The sequence below is a fragment of the Protomyctophum parallelum genome, assembly GCF_964188405.1.
Source record: "Protomyctophum parallelum genome assembly, chromosome: 1".
Classification (NCBI taxonomy): domain Eukaryota; kingdom Metazoa; phylum Chordata; class Actinopteri; order Myctophiformes; family Myctophidae; genus Protomyctophum; species Protomyctophum parallelum.
The window spans coordinates 37,395,715-37,414,568 of NC_139697.1; the positions used below are offsets into that span (position 1 = coordinate 37,395,715).

Below are 18,854 nucleotides of genomic sequence, written 5' to 3' on the forward strand. Positions count from 1 at the left end.
TTTCATGGTAAATGGGGGATCTGCAACTCACAATGTGTCATGCTGTGATGCGTGGTGAGCTGGTAAACTTGCTATTTTCAGTTCACCATTAAGAAAATGTTCCAAATTACTATTGTTTGGGCTTGCGCCCAAACATTTATGGTGATAGGGTGCCCTCTTCTGTTTGAAATATTTTTGTTAGAGGTTTATCATTCAATCAATAACATGATTACAAAATATAGATGTTCAAGCTGGGATGCATGTGTGAAACACTAATTAATGTATTAATTAGTCATTAATTAAATTATTGTATTTAATTCATTAAACTACAGAGTAGTTCACTTCACAGTTTACATTAAATGTGATGTTGTCAGGGGGGGGGGGGGGGGCAGCAGTTATAGAGAGAAACAAGATCACAAAAGTTTGATCCTCACCACCAACAAACATTTGCATGTTCTCATTCATAAAAAAAATATATTCAAGAATAATCCATGGAGATCCAGTCTGCAATATTGAGAAATAAACCCTTAAAAAAAAGTTTCACCAATTCTAGCATCCTTGCACTCACTCCTATTTTTGTTTAAAACTGAATTTTAAATTGTATTAATCTGGCCCCATCCTATATATCTGACCTAATCACTTTGTTTTGCAAGGTGCTATATAAATAAAGCGGTATTATTATTATATATCATGTAGGCAGCAGGCTACATACAGTAGGTGGCAGTATGCATCTATATGCAATGGTTGCAACTCGCCATTAAACTAGGAAGAAGACCATAGACCATGCTGCGTACTCAGTGTTGCATAAGGAGAAGCACTTTGAGGAAACACCAGCAATACTAATAGTAATATACCGGTACTTAGTTTTATAATAATTACATTAATGACGTTTATTATCTGTGCTGTCTTCATTCAGGACGCGTCCAAAAGCGCAAGGTGACACTGTGTGTCAGCTGTGTCTCTGTCTGTACATCGTTGGGTCGCATGTTGTAACATGTTGTAATGCAGTCTGTTGTGTCTGTTAGATTAGAACATTGGGCTTTAATAACTCGATATGGATTCACCTAAGGCTAAAAGACACTGCTTTTTGGCTGCATGCAGTGATTCCAGATTTTGCACAGAGAAATGGGCAACAATGTTTATGAAAACAAGCCCAAGAACTGACTATTATTAGGTCAACAGGAGCACTTTAAACTTTAAATGTAGATGGGCTGTTTGAAAATAGCAAATCTACAAGATTGTATTTGCTTGTAGATTTGTAGGGAAAAAACACCCCACAACTACCAATATTTATAAGCCACTTTACAGAAATGCCTTATAATAATCAGACATGGCAATACTGCTGTTTAAATCAATGGTTCTCAAACATTTCAATGTCAACACTCAACAATAACCCCCAAAGCCCAAATTAATATGTAGGATATTGGAGTGTGCGCGCGCTTGCGTGTGTACTGTTTTGAGGTATTTTCAATATCCAATACTTTTACTTAGGCTAGACTCCACTACATCTCATATCCAAATATTGTACTTTTACTTTGACAGCTTTAGTTACTATAGACATTGTGGATATTTTTACAAAACATGCATTAACTTCTTCAGCCATATATTTTGGCCATTTGAAAATACGCGAAGCGTGAGCTTGTACATCATAACAACAAACACAATATTTTGGGCCGATCAAATAATTAGAAAGAAGAGAATAAAGGCAGGATACAACAATATTTGTTTTGTTTTTCTTCTTATAAATTAGCCTATTTGATCGGCCCAAAACATTGTGTTTATTGTCTTGATTTGTCATGGCATGTCTCCCCCCCCACTGTAATGCGTGCATGTGCACATCTTGTTACCGGGGCAGACCGGGTTTTTTCTCCAAAATCACTGAATGCTCCTTTAAGCAAAACCTTTGCGTACTCTTTCCACCACTATGTGACCATTACATTTTATTCCATCTCCTCAGGCTGCTCTAGAAAGCAGACATCATGGCTAAAAGGACTCGGGTGGATGCTGCTTCACCCTCCTGCCTTCTAGATGAAACCAGCAAGCTAGGCCAGCATCCCAACAAGCTGTTAGAGGGACTAAACCGTCTGCGACTCAACAAGGTGTTCTGTGATGTGATTCTGTGCTGTGATGGACAAGAGTTCCCCTGCCATAGAGTTGTACTGGCCTCCCTCAGCTCTTACTTTGAGGTAAATAATACACACATGTATTGGCCTGGGTGTTGTTAACACACGACTGCCAGAGTAAATAAATGAATACATTGGCCCCTGCCAGCGATCACAGAATATTTAGCTTCAGTTGGCCTACGATGGAGCCCCCGAGCATCGGAAAACATGGAGGTGTGTCTGTGGTTCCTGCAGAAACTAAAATATGTTCATCGCGACCATCCATTCCCTAGTTATCGACAGTTGAATATTGCATGTCTCGCCAAAAATGCAGAAGAAAACATGGAAGCAGAGATATGGCATTTCTCCAAATCCATTCGCTTTTTTTTGCGATCACATGATTTCCTGCCAGACTGCTTCACTGAGAGTCAAATTTGATTCATAGATTAGCAAAGAGCGCTATTTAGCGTAAAATCGGAAAACACACAACATGCATCAAATGTTAAAACACGTCATTGGCAGTCAATGTGTTCTGCCAATGTGTTCAGAGTAAAGAGAGCCTACTGTCAGCTGTCCAGCAGTCCAAATATTATTAAATTAAATTTCAGAATTGTAGACCTGAGAGACCTGAGGCCTACTATTGCGTGGCACATCTATGCACGGAATGTCTATGTTCACAGGCTTCTGTGTGCGGCCTAGAGGGCATCTGAGCATGTTCTACAGAATCTACACCATACCCCGACTTACACCATGTGTCCTTTGGGAAACTGGGCCATTGTCCTTAACAACACTCCGAGACTCGGTCATAGTATAAGTAGGTTTATTTGACACCACATTTTCAACCCACACAGGCCATGTTTACAACTGGCATGTTGGAGTCCACACAGGAAAGGGTTAACGTGGATGGAGTGGAGCCTGAGGTGGTCGACATGTTGGTGCACTTTGCCTACACTTCGGAGGTGTCCATCTCCACAGCAAATGTGCAGGTAATGCTTTTGAACTGTATTCATGGTCTCCATTTCTGTCCGACTCCTGCATCTGTGCTTAGTAGCTTACTGCTTAGAAAATGTTGTTTTTTATTTGGTTTAGGTCCTGCTAGCAGGTGCAAACTTCATGGATGTCACTGATGTACGAGATGCCTGCTGTGACTACATGGAGCATCACATGAACATTAACAACTGTGTGGAGATCCACCACTTGGCTGACAAATACTCCTGCAAAAAGCTGGAGAAATCCAGCATGGATTACATCCTGGAATACTTCAGTGTCATATACAAGCAGGTTGCTTTGTTTGATAATACCAGCGAAACTGACTCAATGTTTCAAACAGTCATTGGTCAGTGATTGGATATTATGTGGCCAAATTCTCACAGAAATAAATAAACAAACAAACAGTTTAGGTCTGACTCACACCTTCGCATCTAGCATACAATATTGATGCATGCTAGATGTAAACAAAGGGTAAGTGTCATGGCCGCCCCAATGCATTTCCAATGGAAGTCACATGGTTTGACACAACATTTTTGTTGTACGACTTTCGGCTGTGTTTCGACTGCCCCCCTCCCCCTCATACAACAAAAATGTTGTGTCAAACCATGTGACTCCCTTTGGAAATGCATTGTGAGCTTGCATCAGTAAACAAGTCTCATGCATCAGCTATACATCAATCTGTTGTGAAGGTGTGAGTCAGGCCTTAGTCTTCAGCTGATGCGCTGGTGGCAGCCACTCTACACTTGATCATGTGGGTGACCACTGATTGCAACACATAGATGCAAGGCATGCAACCTATTGCACTAATAAACAGGAGACACACAATACATGCGCCACTTAAAGACATGCACATGTGCACACGTATGTACGCACGCAAGCATGCACACACACACACACACACACACACACACACACACACACACACACACACACACACACTTATCAGATTGAGTAGTCCGTCTGAATACCAGTGCACCCACGCTAATGGAGTAGTTCCGCCTGAATACCAGCACTCACAAATCAAATAGAGTAGTAGCATCTGAATACCAGCCCCCACACAAATGGAGTAGTACCGCCTGAATACCAGAACACACACTCATCAGAGTAGTACTGCCTGAATACCAGAACACACACACACACACACACACACACACACACTCATCAGAGTAGTACTGCCTGAATACCAGAACACACACACACACACACACACACACACACACACACACACACACACACACACACTCATCAGAGTAGTACCGCCTGAATACCAGCCCCCACACAAATAGAGTAGTACCGCCTGAATACCAACAAACACTCATCAGAGTAGTACCGCCTGAATACCAGAACACACTCATCACCACCGTTTACTCACACTGGTTGTGATTTGTTTTGTCTACCAACAGGAGGAGTTCCTCTCCATCTCTGTAGACAAACTGACAGAGATCGTCTCCAGTGACCATCTCAATGTGCCAGAGGAGGACATGGTGTTTGATGCTGCCCTCTTGTGGTTAAACAAATGTACTGACCACAGGCAGACCTTTGACAAGGTCAGTCACTTCTTAGCAGTGGTGGAAAAAGTACTATAATGTTAATGTATCAATACTGCAAAGTAGAAATGCTCTGTTACAAGTAAATGTCTGGAATTAAAAAATTACTTGAGTAAATGTATAAAAGTATTTGTCCCTGTGTTGCATCGCGATGCATTGTGAGCTTGTAGATATTTAAATGGCTGAAAGGTACAATATTTGCCTCTGAGTGGCCAGTAAAAGTATTGAAAATTGGAAATACAAAAAAACAAAAACTCAAACTTGTACTTGAGTACAACCAGGCAGTAAATAATGAGTGTTGTGTTTTGTTGTCGAAAGGTGCTGAAGCACATCCGTCTGCCTCTTATCGGCCCATCTCACCTCCACAATGTGATCGTGTCTCTGGACGTGGTGAAAGAATCCCAGGGCTGTCAGAGGTTCATCTCTGAGGCCAAGACCTACCAGAGGCTCGTCTCTGAGGCTGAGGGCCATCATCTCCTGTCCTACCGTAGCACAGCACGCCCCCGCAGAACCACAGGTACCGGTACTTTTTTAATTATTTTTAATGTTTTGAATAACAGGCAGGTCATTTTGGACATCACAGTTCAATACATAATTGTTACACTTTTATGTCACAGGCCATACAGTCCTGAGATAATATGGGTCCTATATTAGGGTTATACTTGCTTACTTATGCCTACCGTATAGCCTAACTTTGGGCATAGTCCACGAGCAAGACATCCGGATCCTGGGCCAGTTTCTCCAGCTGTCCCAATGTATGGCCAGATCTCTTCACATCTGCATCACGGCGCCAGGTGTTTAGTGGTCTGCCCCTCTTCTTTCTCCCTTGTGGGTTCCAGAACAGATGAAATTTGCCTACTGAGTGGCAAACGTTCTGCATTGACAGCCAATTCAGCCAAACAGAAAAGTCCTATCTGATTGCATTAAACAATGTTAAACAACATTAAGCTCACTTTACCTCTCACTTTATGCATGTGCATACCCTCTACTATAGCGTATAATGGTAGAAAACACGACTATAGTAACACACCACACTCACGCTGACACCACATGTTATAACCTACCTCACGTGTTACAACCACTGATGGTGGGAAAAAGGATTTTCTAGTTGGGAATTGATGCAGTGCCAAAATAACTTCCTCCAACATACTAAACATACCTGGCAATAAAAATACAGGTACGTTTAGTTTGCTGTTCAGGCTTCAAAATCATTGTCTGTTTCCCAAACGCATATGGTGGAAGACTTGTAGTGCTGCACATGCTCAGATGCCCTTTAATTTAATAATATTTGGACTGCTGGACAGCTGACAGTAGGCTCTCTTTACTCAATTACATTTCAGAATGGTAGACCTGAAGCCTTAGCCTACCATACCAGGCCTGAGGCCTACCATTGCATGGCACATCTATGCACGGAATGTCTATGTTCACAGGCTTCTGTGTGCGGCCTAGAGGGCATCTGAGCATGCGCAGCTCTAAAATCTTACACCATATGCGTTTGGGAAACCCAGCCATTGTTGCATGCATCATTATTTAGTTAGTTAGTTAGTTTCATTCATTGTCCACGATGTGGAAATTTGTCTTTGGTCTCAAACAACAGCAACAACACTTACACAAAATTATCTACATGGCAAAAAGCAGGATTTGATTATTTGATTTAGCACAGTGGATTCAAACACCCAGCCTCCATGGTGGTGGGCAGTTACTTTGCCACTGCGCCACCCGAGCGGCCTACATTCATTCTACATGAATTCCTGATGTTTTTGTCAACTACTTCGAGAAGAAGGTTGATGATATCAGCAGCTCCTTTCCTCCCCTCCCACATAAAGTGGCATCTGACTCAACCAACACCATCCCCAACATACCATGCATGTCCTCCTTCTCTCCTCTTTCCCTAGACGAGGTTCTACAACTAGTAACATCCTCTAGACCTACCACTTGTCCTCTTGACCCTGTCCCGTCTCCAATCTTCCAGACCATCGCACCTGATCTGCTCCCCTTCATCACCTCCATCATCAACACCTCAGTAACCTCAGGCTGCGTCCCATCTGCCCCCAAGTCAGCCAGAGTAACACCACTCCTCAAAAAACCAACCCTTGACCCCTCAGATGTCAAGAACTACAGACCGGTATCACTCCTTTCATTTATTTCTAAAACCATTGAACGTGTCGTCTCCAACCAGCTCTCTCTCCATCTCTCACAGAACAACCTGCTGGATCCCAACCAGTCCGGATTCAAGAAGGCCCACTCCACAGAAACTGCCCTGCTGGCAGTCACAGAAGCACTACATGCTGCCCAAGCTGCTTCCCACTCTGCAGTACTGATTCTCCTAGACCTATCAGCAGCATTTGACACAGTGAACCACCAGCTGCTCCTAGAAACCCTAGCGGAGCTAGGCATCGGTGGAACGGCACTAAAGTGGTTCTCCTCCTACCTCACCGATCGGACCTACCAGGTTTCCTGGAAAGGTCTGCTATCATCCCCCCGAACCCTCCAAACTGGGGTCCCACAGGGATCTGTACTTGGTCCCCTCCTTTTCTCACTGTACACTAAATCCCTTGGCACTATCATCTCTGCTCACAATATATCCTATCACTGCTACGCCGATGACACACAACTGTTCCTATCCTTCCCCCCCTCTGCCACTCAGGTGGAAGAGCGCATCACTGCATGCCTGGCTGACATATCACAGTGGATGTCCTCCAACCACCTCAAGCTGAACCCAGACAAGACTGAGCTTCTCTTCTTCCCAGCTAAGTCCTGCCCTATGCAGGAGCTAACTATTTCCGTAGACAACGCCCTGGTAACGTCTGTCCCAACAGCCAGGAATCTTGGTGTTGTCCTGGACAGTCAGCTCTCGTTCAAAGCTCACATCACAGCTGTCACTCGATCATGTAGGTTCACACTCTATAACATACGACGAATTAGACCGTTCCTCACCCAGGAATCAGCCCAGCTCCTAATCCAGACAACAGTCTTGTCAAAACTCGACTATTGTAACTCCCTCCTTACTGGCCTACCAGCATGTGCACTTAAGCCTCTCCAGCTGATCCAAAATGCAGCAGCTCGCTTGGTCTTCAACCAGCCAAAATTCTCACATGTCTCCCCCCTGCTCCGCTCCCTCCACTGGCTCCCGGTCGCTGCCCGCACAGAATACAAAACTCTGATGCTGGCATTCAAAGCAACCAAAGGTATGGCTCCCCCATATCTTACAAGTATGATTGAACCCTACAAACCCTCCCGCGCACTCAGATCAGCCAACGCAGGGAAACTGGAAGTACCCTCACTAAAAACGCCGGGACAACGCTCCACACGTCCCAAACTCTTCTCCCTTCTGGCTCCAAAACTGTGGAATGCACTTCCCATTGCAGTCAGAACTGCAGCATCACTCCCAATCTTCCGCCGTAGCCTGAAAACCCACCTTTTCAGACTCCATCATGGCCCATAGCACTTACCCTAACCCCTTAGATAGAATTTCTGTTGGCTTAGATAGCATTTGACTTAGACTTATAGCATGTTATGTAGACAGCACTATAATTGTATTGTATATAGTCATAGCACGCCATAGTACATATGTATAGCATAGTAGTGAATATGTATAGTTTATTATGTATAGTGTATGTATAGTTTCATCATATAGATATTCCACTGTTACCTTCTTAGCTTACGCATGTTTCATGATAAATGCTTTTATGTGATGTATTCCCATGCTTTTGTTCTTGCCTAAATGTAAGTCGCTCTGGATTAAGAGCGTCTGCTAAATGCCTAAATTGTAAATTGTAAATTGGTGAGCATTTCATGATCTTGTGCTCTTGTGCAGCTCTTGTGCAGTTAGAGCTGCTGCTACTTTTGGTGAAGATATCTGTGGCATGAAAGTCTACTACTACAGACTCTTAATCTACTCTGACTTGCCTCCTTCTCTCCCGCTTGTTGAAGTGATTGTGACGGTGGGACGTGTTGCTGTGACGACGTTTGACGCCGTCGAGAGCTTTAATCCTCGGACAAAACAGTGGAGGGCTCTGACATGTCTCCGTTCCGGTGGGAAAGGATCCAGCATTGTTGCATCAGGTGAGGAATACCATCATCAGAGTCAATTATAGGCCTGGCACAATTATTACATGCTCTTCTAATTGCAATTATTTTAGATAATCGTAATTGTTTTGTCATAATCGCCATAATTGTTTCCATGTTGAATGTTTATACTGTACACAAGCTTACAACGCGTCACTTCACTTCATGTTGTAAGCTTATACAGTAGATCAGCCATTTCTGCTATTTCTAAAATTCATAAATGTCAGTAATTTCTTTGTGTATTTAAGCTGCCCTGAGCAGCAAATTAACATGGTTGTATGTATAGCATTTAAGCTGCCCTGAGAGCAGCAATTTAACATTGGTGTATGTATAGCATTGAAGTTATCTGACATATCTTCCATGTGCAATGTTTGATTATGAAGCATAAAAGGCAAACTGAAATGTATTTCTTATTCATAATGCAAAAGGTTGATCGCAATTATTAGTGTGACAATACATCGTCAACTTAAAATTGTTCTTAAAGCCATAGGTTCTGTTCTGTACGAGGCTGGAGGACGAAACCGTGATGGTTCATTCAGTAAGGAGACGTGGCGTTGTGATCTTAACCGTATCAAATGGTTGCGGATGGGTCCCATGAATGAGGCACGCTGTGGTTGTGGTAAGACTCTTACACTGTAGAGCAGTGGTTCTCAACCAGTGGTCAGGTACCACCAGTGGTCCTTGAGGGGGTTCCAGGTGGTCCCTAGCTAACAGGTCCATTTGGTTTCATTTTATGCTCTCAAGAGTTAAATTATTGCGACCACAGGTCGCATTTACTATGAAATTGTGCATTTCCCGTCAGTTGTTTGGTTGGTCACGCCCCCATATATGGTAATGCCTCGTGACATAACGTGATTTCATCAATAGTAAGCCCATATATGGAGATCCCTGATATCATCAATATTGGCCATCAACTCTACATCTGATCCCGATGTCTCCCTTTTGACTGATACCCGTGTCCAATTAAACTCTAGACGGGCCTGCCCCAAAGTTATTAGTGCAGCCGCGCCCGGCAGCTGGCGAAAACTACAGTTCTCAACAGGCCCGAAAATTAAGGCCCGGCCCTACCTGGGCCCTCATCAAACCCTGTACACTCAAGACACTGCCCCCACTGCCACCCTTCGATCTCCATATATGGAGCAGACCTGTTCTGACATTCCATGTTGATCTCACCTAATCAAACCCTGTACACTCAAGACACACCCCCATGCCAAAGCGCCAGGGCTCGCCCAGCAGTCTGCTGTCACCCAGGCGGATGTGAGCACGCTTCTCGCCCTCAGGCGTCTGTCTTACTGGTTGTTAAACATCTGCATTACGGTACTTAATTTACAAGACGTCTACACAATTAGAGAACGTAGAATAATTGTTATTTTGATCCAACAACAAAATATTCAAATTTTGGGCGCTGAGAGGCTAAATCTCCGGTCCGTGGCTCAAATGCTGAATAAATAATAGACCTTGATATGAACTGCGATAGAATACTGAAATGCTGACGTCACTCGTTCATCCCCTGATTCACAGAAGTAATTTCTTTACTGAGAATAACATTGGATCATCTTAAGTATAATAGTATAATCAGACTAATCGATTTAGTGGATTTGTCTGATTTTATCGATTTGCTGTTGTTTTTTTATTCAATTAATCAAAAAGGTTAACATAATAGTTACTAAGAAGATAACTGATAGTTGCAGCCCTGTTTCTGTTTCGTTTTATGTTTTTATTCCCTCATAGGCCTGGTGATGCTGGATGTCTATTTGTTTGCATTGGGTGGCCTGGAGCAGAACAATACGAGTGAGAAATCAGTGGAGCAGTACGACCCAAGCACTAACACCTGGCAGCTCATGAAGTCTGTCGACATGCCAGACTTTGATTACAGAGACACTGCAATGGTGGATATAGATGGACTGATCTATGTTATTGGTATGAAACAGGTTTATGCACCTGCAGGTTCAACCTGCTGTAATGCATGTATGCCACATTGGTTAGCTGACATAACCTTCAATATTATATGATGCTTTGTGTGTGTGTGTGTGTGTGTGTGTGTGTGTGTGTGTGTGTGTGTGTGTGTGTGTGTGTGTGTGTGTGTGTGTGTGTGTGTGTGTGTGTGTGTGTGTGTGTGTGTGTGTGTGTGTGTGTGTGTGTGTGTGTGCGTGCGTGCGTGCGTGCGTGCGTGCGTGCGTGCGTGCGTGCGTGCGTGCGTGCGTGCGTGCGTGCGTGCGTGCGTGCGTGCGTGCGTGCGTGCGTGCGTGCGTGCGTGCGTGCGTGCGTGCGTGCGTGCGTGCGTGCGTGCGTGCGTGCGTGCGTGCGTGCGTGCGTGCGTGCGTGCGTGCGTGCGTGCGTGCGTGCGTGCGTGCGTGCGTGCGTGCGTGCGTGCGTGCGTGCGTGCGTGCGTGCGTGCGTGCGTGCGTGCGTGCGTGCGTGCGTGCGTGCGTGCGTGCGTGCGTGCGTGCGTGCGTGCGTGCGTGCGTGCGTGCGTGCGTGCGTGCGTGCGTGCGTGCGTGCGTGCGTGCGTGCGTGCGTGCGTGCGTGCGTGCGTGCGTGCGTGCGTGCGTGCGTGCGTGCGCGTGTTCTCCTGATCCAGGTGGCATTAGATCTGATAACGACCCCCTAACCCCATTGTACAAGTACAACCCTTTAACTGGTGAATGGACAGAAGCCACTCCTATGCGGATTCCACGTTCTGGCTTAGCTGCCTGTACGCTGAAAGGAAAGATCTACATTATAGGTATCCAACCTGTTCTTAATGGCTCTTATAGTAACATGAAACACTTCAACTTCACTGTAGTTTGGGCACATAGATCCCACTAACGGTCACTATCCTGTTAATTCCAATAGGTGGTATGGATCTACCAAATGTCTCAGACTTATTTTTTGGTGCGTATGCAACAAGGGCCACGGACAAGGTGGAGTGCTACGACCCCAAGACCAGCCAGTGGACCATGTGTGCCCCCATGCAAAAGAGACGCTACTCCCCTTGCGTGGCTGTGATGGACGGAATGATCTACGTACTAGGAGGAGGAGAGGACAATCGCAGGTAAGAGGCTGCTGTCTCCATGACAGTCTGGTAAAAAAGTTAATCACTTTCCACACCAGACATTTCTCTCATGGTGTTGTTTTCTACGATAGGGAGGGTGTCTATGACTTCGAGAGGTACTGTGACGTGACTGACACGTGGGAAACCGTCGGGCAGATGCCAGATGAAATCTACGGTCGCTTTAGTCACAGCTGTATGTCTGTCAGGCTGAGGAACGATGCACCAGGAATGAATTAAAGACCTTGCACCTCTGCCCTAGTATCCAGGGTCCTGCAACTGGGTCCTCAATATAGGAAATATACATTTTGCTCCTGCCCTATGGGCCACATGGCTCTGCAAGGTTTAGTAAACTCTGCATGCCCACTCCCAGAAAGCCAAGTAAGAACCTCCACCCCAAATCTTTCACCTTTTTTAGTTTTTGCTATACTACTCGTACATATGTTGTCCAAACCTCATGCAAATCAGTATACATTATCTCTGTAGACATTTGACCAAGAACTATCTGTCTGGTTTTTCAGATAGGCCGTTTGGCTTCCGAAGGTTTGCAAGTGTGGCCTATTTTGCACAAAATACCGCAAATCAAGTTGCCACCCTATATGTTTCAAATTGGCCTCATGGTGGCGCTATAACAGGTCACAACACAGCCTTGCATGGCCACCTGGTCTGACAGGGAGCACACATTTTTATTTTTTTTGAACTTTGTTTTTATTCAAAAGTTTTCTTCTTTTTTTTTTTTTTACACCAAATAATAAGAATGATCAAACACGATTAAAACATACGAATCAATGAAAACAAAAAACTGAAGAAAGAAACAAAAAACATACATAAAAAAGAACAGAAAAGAAAAACAGCTTGACATAACTACTATAGTACAGCATTTCCAAGTTGAGTTAGGCAAGAGAGGAACTGGGGACATGGCTCACAGTACACTTCAGAATCAATTATAAAAAAGCATTTTTGTTTTTTGACACAACCACTTCATGACATTTTTACAGATCCAACAACCTCTACACATATATTGAAACACCCAAATACAATATCACAGAAGTCCATTTAAGTATGAAACTGTCCATTTTTAATTGTAACCTTGCGGTCATTTCTTCCATTATATAAACCTGCTTCAGTCTCTGCTTCCATTGGGTTATTGTAGGTGGCTTTATTTCCTTCCAATTTACTGTTATCATCTTCTTAGCAATCAGTAAAAGTATCCTTAATATGTAACTCCATGCACGCGCCTCCTCTGGTATAATACCAAGCAAACATAACTCAGGACCAAAAGGAATATTCAACCCTAAACATTTTTCGATTTCCTTATTAACCTTTTTCCAAAACCCTGATATTATTGGACAGTCCCAAAAAATGTGTGTATGGTCCCCGATTTCCCCACAATTTCTCCAACACAATTCTATGGATGGTGTTTTCACATATGAGGAGATGACCAGAGGAGTATTGAAAAACCTAGTTATGAGTTTCCAATCGAATTCCTTCCACATCTGGCTATTTATTCCCTTGTGGCAGCCTTCACACATATCCTCCCAGGTTTTGTCTTCAATAATTATATTTAGTTCCAATTCCCATTTATCCTTAATATACCATGTGTTTTGAGAAACGTCATCCAGTGCTTTATATAAATTGGAAACATGTTTTTTAGTCGGGAATTTTTTTTCTGCAATACCAATGAAGTACATCTCAATATCATTTGGAGTCTTACTAACCAGCTCTCTCTCTCTATGGTCTGTGATATAATGTCTTATCTGGAAGTACCTGAACAAATCACTTGAAGGGAGTTTAAATTGCGTCTGGAGTTGAGCAAAAGATTTAAAGATCGTTCCGTCAAATAACTGGTTTATGGTTTTAAGCCCCTTATCAGCCCAGCGACTGAATCCAGTATCGCTTATGGATGGCAGGAAATCAATATTACCCACTATTGGCATAGCCCTTGAAACTGACCCTGGTCCCCACAGTGTTTTCTTAACTGCTTCCCACACCTTTAACGTATGCTTTATCCATTCATTTCCTATTTTAATTTTGTTTTTATCCATTGTTTTTTTATCAAGGAAGGGTAATGTTGACAGAGACACCCCTTTAATTGTGCTCTGTTCTATTTGGTTCCAAACTGTCTCTTCATCATTACTTATCCATGCTACAATTGCAGTCAACTGAGCCGCCCAATAGTAGTGCTTTAGATTGGGAAGGCCTAGGCCTCCCCTATTTTTTGGCAAAAGAAGTGTTTTGAGCCTTATTCTGGGCTTTTTATTTTGCCAAATAAATTTAGAAATCATTCGGTCCAGCGCCTTGAAGGTGGAGATGGGAACTCTGACAGGCAAGGACTGAAACAAGAACAGAAGTCTAGGCAATACGTTCATTTTTACCGTTTCAACTCTACCCAATAAGGAGAGAGGAAGAACATCCCATCTCCCCAGGTCATTTTTAATGGCTCTAATTAATTTTGTATAGTTTGCCTCAAATAATTGTGTAGGATTTGGTGTAATTACAATTCCCAAGTATCTAAACCCTTGTTTAGACCAACGAAATGTTACATCATTGTTTAGTTGTGTAGGCCAGGACCCAGAAATCATCATTGCCTCTGATTTGCTTTCGTTAATTTTATAACCTGAGACGGAACCATAACTTTGCAGGCATTTCATGAGTGGGGGAATAGAGAGAATTGGATTTTTTATAAAGAGCAAAACATCATCGGCGAATAGCGCCACCTTGTGGACAAACCCTCCATCATCTGGAATGCCTTGGATCTGAGTATTTCGGCGTATAGCTTCAGCTAAACATTCTATGCTGATTGCGTAGAGAATCGGGGATAATGAGTCCCCCTGTTTTACGCCCCTCTCAACCCTGAAAAAATCTGAACAGTGACCATTAACTCTGATTCTTGATTTGGAATTATTATATAGCAAATTAATCCAAGAAACAAATTCTTCTCTGAAACCCATTTCCTTTAAAGTCTCTTCTAAGAAGAGCCAATCTAATCTATCGAATGCTTTGACACCGTCAAGGCTAAGAAGCATCGATGGGTCTTTATCCCTTGCAGCTAGTGACTGTATGTTTAATGCTCTCCTGATATTATTTGTCCCCTGTCTTTTCCATATGAAGCCCGTTTGCTGGGGGGATATTAATCGTTTAATGTACTTTTGAATTCTATTTGCTAATATAGAGGTTAGTATCTTGTAGTCCACGCACAGAAGACTGATTGGGCGATAACTAGAACACTGTATGGGGTCTTTTCCTTCCTTATGTAATACCGTTATGATGGCCTCTGACCATGATTTTGGGGGATCCCCTGTTGATAATACAGAATTATATAATTTGCATAGCCTGGGAGAAAGTTCGTTTGCAAAAACCTTGTAGTATTCCCCTGAAAAACCGTCTGCTCCTGGAGATTTATTATTTTTTAAGTTGGAAATTGTTTCCCTTATTTCCTCCTCAGTGATGCGTTTTATTAGTTTGGATGCTTCCCCCTCTGCCAATTTATTTAATTCAAGGGGTCTCAAGAATTCAATGATCTTTTCTCTTTTAAATTCTTGTTCTTGCCCCTTGTATAATTGTTCGTAAAATTTTGCAAAGGCATCCGAGATCTGCTTAGGCTGCGTTTCAACCAGGTTGGTTTCGGGGTGTCTGATCTTAGCCACAGCGCGACCAGATTGGGCCTTCCGGAGTTGAAAGGCCAACAACCTGCTCGCCCTATTCCCCATCTCATAATATTTTCTATTAGTATACCTAAGTGCCCCCTCGGCCTTGTGTGTTAATAGCTCATCTAATTGTTCTCTGGTTTCTTTTAATTCTTCCAGTGTTTTCCCATTCCCAAACTGTTTGTGTTCTTTTTCTAGTCCTTTTATTTTGTTTTCCAATTCTTGTTGTTTTGCAAGCCTTTGCTTTTTTATTCTCGCTCCTATAGAAATAATCTTCCCTCTGATTGTGGCTTTACCTGCATCCCAGACTACTGAGGGTGAAACAATCCCATCATCATTTATAGCAAAGTACTCCAGAATGGCACCCGTTATTTCCTCCTTAATACTAGCATCTGATAATAATGAGGTATTAAGCCGCCAGTACTTTAAGTGGTTAACTGACTCAAAGCTAACTTTCATAGAAACTGGGGCATGGTCTGAAATAGTGATCTGTCCAATAGTGCATTCTCTGATACGAAAAAGATCCTTCTTTGACACACAAAAGTAATCCAACCTAGAATAACTGCCATATACTTGGGACATAAATGAAAAATCCCTTTCATTTGGGTGGAGATGTCTCCATGCATCTACCAAGCCTAACTCCCTCATCACGTTTGTTAAACCCATGGCCTTTTTGGATAGAGTTTTTGTTGATGACGGTAGTTTATCCCACTTATTACTCAAAGTACAATTCTGATCTCCTCCCATGATTATAAACCCCTCTCCTTTATCTGCAATTAATGCAGCAATCTTTTTACTAAACAGAGGGCAATCTTCGTTCGGGGCATACACATTCAAAATGGTGACCTTTATGCCTCCTAGTGTCCCAACCACCATTATATACCTGCCCTCTTTATCCTGGAAGGTTTGCTCATTGCTATAATATACCGATTTACTGAATAAAATAGCCACCCCTCTCTTCTTACCACCCGCATACGACGCTCCGTACACTTGATCTACCCACTCTCTTTTAAGTTTTGAGTGTTCAATCTCAGACAAATGAGTTTCCTGTATCAAAGCCACTGAGCACTGCATTTTCTTCAATTGACTAAGTATCTTTTTCCTTTTTATAGGGTTGTTGAGACCCTTTATATTATAGCTAATAAAATTTAAACCTGCCATATTCTTTGCTTTTCATTTTTACATGCCTCCCCTCCTCACCACACAAGCCCAACTCTGCACCATAAACACACACAATGAATTCAAGCTGTATAAACACTGAAAAATAAAAACAACAATCAAAATTCCCCGTAGAATGCTCCAACCCAAAAACCAAAACACACAACACCCCTTGGAACACCCTGGGTAGAGAAAAACACTCTTGTTTTGCACAGAGTGCAGCTGCAACGGGCCACCTCCTGATGTCGCCCTCGTCCCATTGCTCGATTCGCATATCTCTTAGAGCATGCATTGGTCCCCCACCTCTACCCCCACTAAAACCTATCTGAAATTAAGAAAAGAGGAATACTAGGGATACTTAGCCCCCCCCCCCCCCCCTCCCCTCGGCAAGCACCCCCCTTGATGATACTGAAATAAAACCATATCGAGGATATTCCCATGTCTCGCTGTCCCCAAAATACACTTGTTACCCAACATATATTTGCATAATTGTCATTAATAACCAAACCAAAATGATACCTCTGTATTTAGCCTGCCGCCCCCTTCATATATTATTCACAAACTCCACATCAGTCAAAAAAAAAAACAAAAAAAAACAACTTAACAAATCCTTGTGGACTGACCTTCATTTTTACACATTTTATCTGTCCCCCCCCTCCCACATTCCCACCCTCTCCCAAAGCATTCCCCTATATTCAAATAATAACCATTGCCTTAGTTTTCTTTTTTTACCTTAAATTCTTATTATACTAACAAATGTTTCAATTCGTCGCAACATCCCTTCAGATGATACTGACCTCCAGGACGTTCATAGATGTGATTCAGAATATCTGGATACCTCTCTGTCCTAGACGTCCTTGGCTGGGATACTTTAATGTCCGTTGCTATTCTTCTTGGTCGTCATCTTGAATGGTGAGTCTGTTGTCATCGGGATTCAATGGACTGCATTTTTTTATGGCTCTGATGTCCTCCAGGTTCAGTTGACGGCTCCTTCTTTTCCCTCCTTGTGTCTTCCACCCGTCCTGCGCCAGCTCCCTGTCGAACATGTCTTGTTCCTCTGCATCCACGATGATTTCAAACTGCTTCAGTGTCTCTCTAGCATCCAGTAAAGATGGGAAGACCTTCTCCCCGGTGTCCAAGAAGATCTTTATTTGGGCCGGGTAGATGGTGCGGGCTTTGATTTTCTTATCTTTCAGCTTTTTAATCACTTCCCACACTGCCTTTCTCTTTCTTTGTAGATTCTGTGAATAGTCGTGGTCAAATGCCACTCTCCTTCCCTCATACTGGATGTTTCCCTGTGACCACGCTTGCGCCAAGACTGTCTGTTTTACCCCATAGTCAAGGAAGCGAATGATTATGGATCTCGGTGTTGCTGTCGGCTCCTTCGGTTTGGGCACTGTGGCTCTGTGCACTCTCACCACCCTTACGGACAGTTCTTCTTCTAATTGCAAATTTTCACACAGGAATCTTTGTATAAAGCCAGGCATATCATTCTTTTCTGCGTTTTCTTTTATGCCATACACACGGATGTTGTTTCGACGTGACATATTTTCCATTTGGTCACACTTAGCAGCTAGGCTGGACTCCTTTTTTAGCAAGTAAGCTAATGCTCTGTCATGTAGCATGCTCCTGTCTTCTGCGTCACTTACTCTTTGCTCTGCCGTAGCGACTCTCTGGTCCAACATGTCCATCCGTTGTTTTATTTCAGTCATGGATGCTTCCAGTCTGCCCAATGAGGTCTTTGTGTCCCTATAAAAGTCACTATTTTCAGCTCGGAGCTTCCGCAGCTCTGTTAGCATCTCCGACTCCACGTTCCCTCCAACAGCCATGGCTTGCAATGATTCACCGGTTAGCTTTAGCTGCGTTAGCTTCAGCTGCCTTGTATTTGGTCTTAATTCAGACTCCTCTGTGTTTCCTTTGCCCGAACTTTTCGTAGTCTTGCCTTTCACCATTCTTTGACGACCATTTCAGTATATTTTCGTATTCATTTGTTAGGTTTTGATTAGTTTTAAGGCTATTTTGTAAATAGGTTCAGCGGAGCTAGTCTTTCACACGTCTACCTCGGTCATGACGTCACCGGAACCCCCGGAGCACACATTTTTACTTTACTTTATTCGTTTATTTAGTCGGGGCACAGAGAGCAAGTGCAAGAGAAGACCAACTGAACTGAAATCCACGTGGCAGGCAATGTTCCCAGCACGACTGGGCTGACTTTATTTTGTACTAAGAGTGTGTGTGGAGCCAATAAATGAGTGAACCTACATCAAGCTGTCTGTCCTTCCATGTGACTGAGAGGAACCCACAGTAGCAACAGACAGTGCTACACCTCAAA

At 43.2% G+C, this 18,854-nt stretch overlaps 1 protein-coding gene across 1 annotated transcript; it reads left to right on the top strand.

The window, feature by feature from the left end:
* The first annotated feature begins 817 nt into the window (after positions 1-817).
* LOC310872789 (kelch-like protein 25) lies at positions 818-12,338 on the top strand. Its single transcript, XM_083784920.1, has 12 exons — positions 818-968; positions 1,937-2,165; positions 2,933-3,067; positions 3,171-3,362; positions 4,475-4,618; positions 4,937-5,135; positions 8,552-8,683; positions 9,171-9,305; positions 10,418-10,606; positions 11,268-11,411; positions 11,522-11,720; positions 11,813-12,338. The coding sequence occupies exons 2-12, from the start codon at positions 1,959-1,961 to the stop codon at positions 11,955-11,957; spliced, it is 1,821 nt and encodes a 606-aa protein (XP_083641046.1). The 5' UTR covers positions 818-968; positions 1,937-1,958; the 3' UTR covers positions 11,958-12,338.
* The last annotated feature ends 6,516 nt before the right edge of the window (positions 12,339-18,854 follow it).

Coding starts and splice junctions, on each gene's coding strand:
- LOC310872789 (XM_083784920.1), top strand. CDS start 1,959: ATGGCTAAAAGGACTCGGGTGGATGCTGCTTCACCCTCCTGCCTTCTA. Junction 3,363..4,474: donor TCAGTGTCATATACAAGCAG/GTTGCTTTGTTT, acceptor GTCTACCAACAG/GAGGAGTTCCTCTCCATCTC. Junction 11,412..11,521: donor AGGAAAGATCTACATTATAG/GTATCCAACCTG, acceptor TAATTCCAATAG/GTGGTATGGATCTACCAAAT.